The sequence below is a fragment of the Passer montanus genome, unplaced genomic scaffold (genome assembly GCF_014805655.1).
Source record: "Passer montanus isolate IOZ18808 unplaced genomic scaffold, ASM1480565v1 scaffold72, whole genome shotgun sequence".
NCBI lineage: Eukaryota > Metazoa > Chordata > Aves > Passeriformes > Passeridae > Passer > Passer montanus.
This window is the reverse complement of record NW_024372370.1, coordinates 2,932,627-2,941,716: the sequence shown is the minus strand read 5'-3', so window position 1 is coordinate 2,941,716 and position 9,090 is coordinate 2,932,627. Positions and strand designations below refer to the sequence as shown.

The following is a 9,090-nucleotide window of genomic DNA, read 5'->3' as shown; positions in this document are numbered from 1 at the left end:
GGCTCCCAGCATATGAAGGCTGTCAATTTGGAAGGTGTCCCTGCTCATGTAAGGTTAGACTAGATGGCCTCTAAAGGTCCCTTTCAACCCAAACTCTTCTAATATTTTATTTTGGTGTTGTCACCATCCCTGTCAGCCTGGCCCAACATATCACAGGAATTTGGGAAGGCTTTAGACAAGAGATTCAAAATGTCAACATAATTTGTGGCTAAAGCCTGAATGCCTGTGCCAATGCCTGTGGCCAATTTGTGCTAATGCCTGTGGCTAATGTTCTCAACCTAGTGCATGTGCTTTCTTTAGCTAAGTCATCCTGCCTCTATCCCTCAGGGTTTGCATATGCAAACCCCTGAGCAGCCACTGAGGCTGATGTTTGGGTCGGTAGTTTTATAAAGTGGAAATCCGCTGTTGGATCTGTGGGGAAATTCTAGGTGGTTATTTGCATCGGATTTGTACATGTAGAACAAGAAAGGCTACTGGCAGTCATAGTTTTTCAATACAGTGCTTATATAATGGTGCGTTTAACTGAGGTTCAGGTTTACTCCTTGGGAATGGACACAGCTGATAAAGTGGCATAAGCTTCTTGTCCTCCACCTCTGATGCAGGACCACAGAGCATTTTGTATGTCCTTCCTTGTGTGGTTACACTTCTAAACCAAGGGTAACCATCTGACTTGGTCTACAAAGTCTTTGTGTGCAGGGCCTTCCCTCCCCACAGCTGTGCTGGGCAGGTGGACCCATTTGTCCTGCCTTTGTGGGGTCTGCAGAGGTATCCCAGAGCACAAGCTGCCAGAGAAATATGAAAACTATATTAAATAAGCAAAAGAAAGAGTGTGTGTGTGTATCATATTCATTCAGACAAGATGAGAGTATCAGCAAAGTTGATATGGGTTTTCCTCCCCTCCCTATTTCATTGTCCCTTCTGCCCTCCTGCCCCCACACAAGTCATTGGAAAGTACAGGGCATTTTATTAGGTAGGCTTGGACTATCTGCTGGGCTCTTTAAGAAGTCTTAAAATGGACATTTCTGTCTCCTCAGAGGTAGGGATAAAATGCACTTTGTACACCTTACAAAACTAGCCTTGTTCTCTTCTTTAGTGGCACTGTTGTGAGGTCCTGGAGACCCAAGTTGCTATTAGAGTACGCCAAAAATCTGAGCATCAAAATATGGCAGCAATCTGCCACTGTCATGCTCAAGGCAGCACCTGGGTTTCTCCTTGAAATGGTTTCTCCCTTGTTTGTGTAAAAAGGTTCACAAAGTTGTGGATGCCCCATCCCTGAAAAATGTTCTAGGCATCTTCCATTTATAAAAAGAGTACATAGCCTGGATGTATGAGTAATTGATCCAGAAAACATCAAGTAGAGCTGAAGGGGGGCTAATACAGAGATTTATTTAAAGCTGAATAAAGTAGGACTTGATTTGAGTTAATAAAACTTTGGTGTTGATATGCAGTAGAGGCTTAAAAGATAATGTATAAGCCTGATTTTACTTTAAAAAACCTCCAAAAGTGGTGGTTTTTTGATAGAATAACTTAAAATTTAAAAACAGCTAAAATGTCATGTTCATCATTGCCTTCTCAAGGTGTGTCTTCTGTGTCTGGTGTTTCAGGAGCAAGTGCTTGAGAGCAGCACTGCAAGTGTAGTGGAGAAGGAGGAGCTGCCCTTGGAAGACTGTCAAAATCAATGCATGTGTTGTGGGAGGCATTTTCTTTGCATCTTTTGGATGGTTGCATCATGCAACACCTCTAATGCCTAGCTTCCTTCTTCACCATAAGACCTCATGCACAATTTGAGGCTGGACAGTGGTCTCAGGGGAAATCATGCTGTGCTGTGCAGAAGTTTTTGAAGTCACCTTGAGGAGTAGCTAAGGCTGGATTAAAATACAATGGCCCATTTTGGGAGCAAAATGGCTTCCTCCTCTGATTTCTGACAGAATATTTTCTTCACAGGCATGTTCTGCCCTAGCCCAGAGAAATGCTGCTGCTCCTTTCCCCATCTTGCTCCGTCCCATGTCAGGGATGGTTTCTTATCTCCTCTCACTCCCTCAGCAAACCTGCTCCTTTCTGTTTGCTCTTGTTCTTCCCAAGCTGGCTGTGGGATAGGCAGGAAATGGGCTCCCTGTGCCACAGGGGAGTCACAGGCTGTTTGCCAGTCACTCAGACATGTGCTTAATGGGGGTGGTGCTCTGGAGGTCTTGGTCTGGTGGTCACTGGAAGAACAGCCCATAGAGCTGCATACAGGGGTTGCATAAGGAGAAGGGTTGCAAGAGAAGCTTGAGGCAGCACGTATTCCCATTGATTAATGGACATTTTGGGGTAGAGAGCAAAAGTAATGAAACATGAAATAAGGCTGTTATAAAAATGTGTTGTAGGATTCACTCTGTGATCATACTTTTGGGCTCTGAATATTATGTTGCTAATATTTTTGTACTGCTGTTGGCCAGGGTACTTCAGCTGGTACTGGGACCTCTCTAGGTATATCTTCAAGTATTGGACTCACGCTTTTCTATAAGTCTATTTTTTCCCCCTGAGACAGCCCATATTGCCTGTAATATATGCTATTACTTAAAGCTGTTCCTTACTTGGTGTGACCAAGAAGAGCTTCACTGAATAATGTAATGGGCAAAAATTATTTTGATTTCCTATGAACTGTGGAAAAGGATTTGGTGGTAGTGGTGAATGAAAAACAAGCCAGCAGTGCAGGCTCACAGCCAGCCATATCCTGGGCTGCATCAAAAGAAATGGGGCCAGCAGAGGATTCTGCCCCTCTGCTCCACTCTCATGAGACCTGGAGTGCTGTGTCCAGGTCTGGAGCCCCAGTGCTGGATAGAGTCCAGAGGTAGGCCATAAAAATAATCAGGGGGCAGGAACACCTCTCATATGGGGAAAGGCTGAGAAAGTTGGGATTGTTCAGCCTGTGGTAGAGAAAGTTCAAGGTGACCTGATTGCAGCCTTTCAATGCTTAAAGGGGGCTTATAAGAAAAATCAGGAGATATTTTCAATAGGGACTTTACCCATAGGAAAAGGAGTAATGGTTTAAAACTATAATAGGGCCATTTCAGACTAGATATGAGGAAGAAATTGTTTACAATCAGGATAGTATAACACTGTCACAGGTTGCCCAGAGAGGTGGTGGATGTCCCACCCCTGAAAAGTTTCAAGATCAGGCTTGACATGGCTCTGAGCAGCCTGGTCTAGTTGATGTCCCTGCTCATTGCAGGGGGACTGAGTCTGTGGCCTTTAAAGGTCCCTTCCAAGAAAAACTGCTCTATGATTCCACAGATTCTGTATCAGTAGTGTGGGAAATCCTTGTAAGAGTGATCTTGTATTACCCCACCATCACTCTTTAGGCAATCACTAAAGGCACTGAATGGAGTCTTATGGTGCAACCTGCACTTTTGGAAACCTCTGGAGTTGCCAAAAGTCAGTACTAGAACTGTGCCTCAGCTCTTTAAAAGCAGGCACGAACATTTGAGTCTGTGTCTGATCTACTTACCTTTTACAGTCAGTGGAGAGAAACAGGCACTTCTAGGTCAGGATTCACCTTGTCCAAATGCAGACATCAAGAATAATTCAATGAACCACACTCTAAGACTGCTTATTTCTTTCCATTATAATGGAAAATTATAAAATGAGGACAAGGTGCTATATGCACACGCCCACCCTGTCAATGTCTCCAGGGAGGTGAGATGAACCTCTTACAGGCCTAAGACAGGTTTTGATCTCCAGAGGATCTTACCGGTCTCCATGACTTAGGAAGAAAGTGAGACAGATCTCTAGCTCAGACTACACTTATATTTTAAGTTAATAAAATTAATTTAGCATTACTCCCATCCTGAATCTCTATCTTCCACTAATAGACTAGTATTTTTTTCCAGAACAGGCCATTCTCCAAAAGAGCTACCATGGATTCAGGAAGCAACTGCAGACACATTTCTGAGAAGTTTCACATTTTATTTATTAGTATTTTATTTAAAACATTTTATTTTTAATCATAAATTTTCTCCTTTGATGATCACTTTGTAACCCACAACAGATTAACTCTCCTTTGGCACTGGCTGGGTTAACCTGAGTAATCTAATGGCAGGGAGATTGTGCTTGGCTGGTTGAGGGCAGATTTCAATCCTTCCTCCATAAATGTTAAACTGCATCAATTTCTTCTACTTCAAACTCTTCTTTGTCCAAACCTTGAAGAGCGAGAGTATCACCTGCTGGAAGTTATCTCCTGACACTACATAGAACAGCAAATTTCCAAAAGTATTTAATGCTGATAAAGGTTTAGTTATAATAAACATTAAAAGGATAGCTTTCTTCAAGTGGCAGCTAACTGGCTGTACTCGGAGCTCCAGATGAATCCCCTTAATGACATGGAAGGGCAGGAAGCACACGTAGAAGACCAGCAAGAGGAGAACAGTGAGTCTGCGAGCCTTTTGTTTGTAGCTAGCCTGTGTGTGGAGCCCAGTGGCCAAGATGCCAAAGATGAGCATGTAGCACAGAGTCACCGTGAGCAAGGGCAAGAGGAAGGCAAACACAGTCAGTGCCCAGTTGTACCAGCGACTTGTGATGAAGTCATCAGCAGCAACCAGGTCTGGGCAGATGGTCTTGTTCTGCCTGTCACTTGGGACAATCAGGATGGCCAAGGGGCTGAGGGCCACCAGGGAAACCATCCAAATGACTGCGCAGGTCACCACTGCCCATCTCCGCTTCCGAAGAAAAATGGATTTCATTGGGCGCACAACTACCATAAAGCGGAAGATGCTGAAGCAGCTAAGGAAGAAAATACCACTGTACATGTTGAAGTAGAAACAAAACTGAATAAATTTGCACATGAAGTCTCCAAAAATCCAGTTGTTTCCATTAGCATAGTAGTGTATAAAGAAAGGAAGTGTGACGACATAGAGTAGGTCAGTGATAGCCAGGTTCAACATAATGATGGTGCTGCTTTTCCAGGGCCTCATCTTGACACAGTAAACAAAAATTGTTGCAATGTTTCCTGGAAAGCACACCAGGAAGATTAGGCTGTAAAGGACAGAGACATACAATTTCTCCTGTAAGAAATCTTCATCCTTGCAGCTTGTCAATCGGTCTGCAGAGCTGGGTTGAGCAGTAAAATTGCTGGTGCGTTCAGATGCCATGTTTGCAGAAGTCTCCTTAAGACAAAAATCAGATGTTTACTTTTAATTTGTTTGTTGGAACAAATGTTGTCAGTTAAACCTTTTGTTGCTGGAGAAAATGTACATTTGGGAAGGCACAGTAGTGAGAAGAAATGAGGATTTGCTAATGTACCCAGTCTGACCTAGATAACACCATTGAAATGTTTAATTTCACTCTTTCCTCTCTTTCACATTTAATTTTGATAATTATTAATTTTTCTCTCTCTTTGTTTAGCCTCCTTCATTGAAGAAGACAATTACTGCTTATCTGCAAATCTTCAGGAGTAGGAAGCACACATTTAGAGAGCTAGAGGGAGTTTGGGCTTAGATTTTGCAAGTGAACTAGTCTTAACCTTTCAGAATGTAGAACCATATCCATATATTATCTTCACTAATCTGAGCTAATCAGTGTTTTGTGCTCATGGAACAGAGATGTCATTCTGCATTCATGAAAGCCAAACAATGTTAGGTTTAGTTACAGATCTCAAGACCTGATGCCCCTGTAACCTGACAGATTGCTCCCTGAACATGATTTTGTTCTCTTGGAGTCATCAGAGTATAAAAGTAGTATAAATGTTTTGGTTTTGGTTTTTTGGAGGGTTGTTTTTTGGAGGAGAGGTGTTATTTTATTTTGGTTTTTTTTAATCAAGCTCCGCAGTGGCATGAAATTGATTTACTTTATTAAAGACTGTTTCTCAAAGGAAGAGGGAAAATGGAAAGGACAGAGGGAAAGCTTACTTCCCACTCTATGCCAATTGGAGCTAGGTGGACTTGTCTCTGAAATGATTTCTTGTTTGACATAGCCGATTTGGATCTCTCCACAGAGAGTTAAAGACATAACATTTCTTGGTAGTGTTTTAACCTGAAAACATGAAGATCATCTAACTTCAGGTATCAGAAAGTTAAATGCTTAAATTGGAGCCAGTCCTCCTAAGCCTCACTTTATCATCAAAGGACAGAAGTAAGTTCCTCCAAGACATAATGTATCTACCCAAAACTGAGGTTTCTAAGACAAATTATTTACTCTTTTGGCATACCTATTTCTTTCCACTGATACAAAAGGTAGCCCAAGGTGACTAGTTCAGCCTTGGATATCTCAAGTGAGGCAAGAGCTGTGCCACTGTGTGTCTTCAGCACTTCAGGTGAGTACCACTCTTCCAGATTTGAACCAATTCCATGGGAGAAAATATTCTAAAGAAAGTTCATAAAGTGCTAGACAGGGTATTATCAAGCCTAGATCCTCTCTTGTCCCAGAAACAGCATCTTTAAACTTAACCAGTGCTACATGAAACATCCAGGGTGAAATCAACACATTAGAAAAAAACAAACCAAAACAAAACAAAAACCCAAAAAAACCCACTATACCTGTAAAAAAGTCTTGGAAAATGTGATTCAGTTCACAGCATTCAACATGTTACCTGAATGACTGTTCCTTATCCCAATAACTGGTAGAACATGAACAATTTGCTCTGACAAACCCATTCATTAAATCTGGGACACAACGGGCATTATTTGATCATAACAACTCAGCAAGATGATTATCTCTTTGTTACTCAGAAGCACTTCAGAGTGAAATCTGAACAGTTTCCCCACGATTTAGTTAAAATGCTAATACTTTTTAACATGAGTATTGGATTTGGTATAGAAGCTTTGCAGTAAAAGATGTACTAGGGAAAGGCTGTCAAGCTTGTTTTAAACCAATCCAGATTTACAATCACAAAAGCTAGGGGTGTGCATGTTTTCTCTCTTTTCTGCTGCTCAGTGATACCACTGTCACCCACATTTATGCCTCTCCAGTATATTTCATATCATGTTAGACAAATTTACTAGAATATTTGATTTATCCCCAGTTTGGCTTTCTTGCACTGCTGATCAGTTCTTCACCACAATCTTGAACCCTCCAAATTGAAAATGGAGAAATACTGCTTACCTGAAAACCTGCAATTCTGCTTCTCCCTCTGATATTGCTTTGAGTAAAGAGCTGAAATGAAATGTATTTATGTCTTCCTTGCAGTGAAGCAGGTTTTAGTATGGCTTTGCAGCCATATACATTCACTCCCTGTCTGACTGAGGCTCCATGTGAATTAGGAAACTGGCAGAAAACCTCAGTTACTGGCTCAAGTGTCAGCTCTTGGAACTGGGTGGCTGAAGGACTCCCCTTTTTCCCTCTGTCATTCACCCTGTCTTGCCTTCAGTGGGCAGATGAGGCTTTGCTGGCAGCAGCTCTGTGTGCTGAGGCAGACCTGTAGTATTCAAATAGCAGCAAATCACATTAAAATTAGCATGTATGTATGAGTGCATGTGCTTAGGAAAGATGAAATTAAATTTATTCTCCATTTCCTGTGAAGTGAAACCTGAGCACCAAAGTGAATAAGGCATGTTGTCAATTCAAGGTCAGGTGAAATGTGTTATGACACACTGTCTTCATTAAAATCAAACTTCTAATGGAGTACAAATTTCATCTCATGAAATAAATGAATGTTTCTTTTGGCATTATGTGCTTTTCAGAAAATGTGGCATTCTTTCTGCTTATTTTTGGTGAATAAAATATCAACAGTGTGTTGGCTGGTTATTACTGGACTAGCTGAAATTGCAAAGTTGTTTTATTTTGAGCTTTTGCTTTTGGGCTTCATAATTCACAAGATCTGCAATTTTCTGTGCTTCTCGAGCCAAAAGACTGTTCTTGAATAAAAAATCTCATTATTATCCTTAGCTCGAGGAACAAGATCAAAAGAGATTATTATTATTATTTTAAAACAGTCATTGCATCTTGAATTTTGAAACTGCAGTCTTCAGCCCTTGAGCTGGCAACCTGGTACATGCACAGAAGCTCCAGCTGCTCAGTGTGGCCAGCAGCCTTTCTGTCTGGGTACATTTGATGGGTCTGTTCTCACTGATGAGTTTACGGTGCAGTACTAAATGAGCAAGCTTTCATGCCTGAACATTATGTATGTATGTACATATAGGAGTATTTTTCAGAAGAGTGTCTTGGCTCTCCTGTACTGGGCAGAATTTGGGAGCTGGCTATCTGTTTTGTTAATCATACTGCAGGGAAGAGTGGTAATGGGGATGATCAGGACTGGGGCAGCAGTAATGCCTGACACCTAGATCATTGTCTGTCTGTTACCATTAGGGAAAGGGCACCCTCTCTGCTCTCTTCTAACCAAGATTTCTCTAGGTCAATGCACAGAGCACTTTTAAAAAATGTCCAAAGTTTCTCAATAATTGTAAAATACACTGTCATGTACCAGCTGAAGGATCAGCAACTGCTTAAATAGCTATTACCCTGTTCCTAGGCACTGCATGTGTCATTAGAAACCATTTGTATGAGACTGTAGCGTTACAAGCACAGAGGGAGCTAATTATAGTTAGGGATCATTTAATGCATTCACTACTTAATCCATTATACCCCTGAGCAATGGGGAACCTGTGCAGCACTGCCTGGTTTTTATTCTTCCTTGGCACTGGCAGTGCCTGAGGTAAATCAGAAATGGGCTTTCCTGGTACTGTGACCTAGACCTGCCAGGAATTTGGTGTGCTGGGGTCTCAACCAGACCCTGGGTCACCTCTGCATTTCTAACTCTGGACAGGAGAAGAGAAGAAAACAAAACACAAGTTTTTGGAGATAGCTCTGCATTTCTAACTCTGGACAGGAGAAGAGAAGAAAACAAAACACAAGTTTTCAGACCAATTTTGGGAGATAATGACTAATATAAGGTCAACTCAGACAGAGCTGCTCTGCATGGAGAAGGAGATATGCTCCTTAGCTTGCCCAAATCTTGTCCCATCATCAGCTGGAGAGACCTTGTGGCTACTGCACCCCTGCATCCCTGCATCCTCCCTGTTTGCCCAAATCTTGTCCCATCATCAGCTGGAGAGACCTTGTGGCTACAAGGATGCATCCTTGCATCCTCCCTGCATTTTTCACCAGGGCTACAGCAGC

The 9,090-nt window shown here is 41.9% G+C and overlaps 1 protein-coding gene across 1 annotated transcript; it reads right to left on the bottom strand.

The window, feature by feature from the left end:
- Positions 1 to 4,154: 4,154 nt before the first annotated feature.
- OXGR1 (oxoglutarate receptor 1) lies at positions 4,155 to 5,129 on the bottom strand. Its single transcript, XM_039730456.1, has one exon. The coding sequence runs from the start codon at positions 5,127 to 5,129 to the stop codon at positions 4,155 to 4,157; it is 975 nt and encodes a 324-aa protein (XP_039586390.1).
- Between the last annotated feature and the right edge of the window lie 3,961 nt (positions 5,130 to 9,090).

Coding starts and splice junctions, on each gene's coding strand:
- OXGR1 (XM_039730456.1), bottom strand. CDS start 5,129: ATGGCATCTGAACGCACCAGCAATTTTACTGCTCAACCCAGCTCTGCA.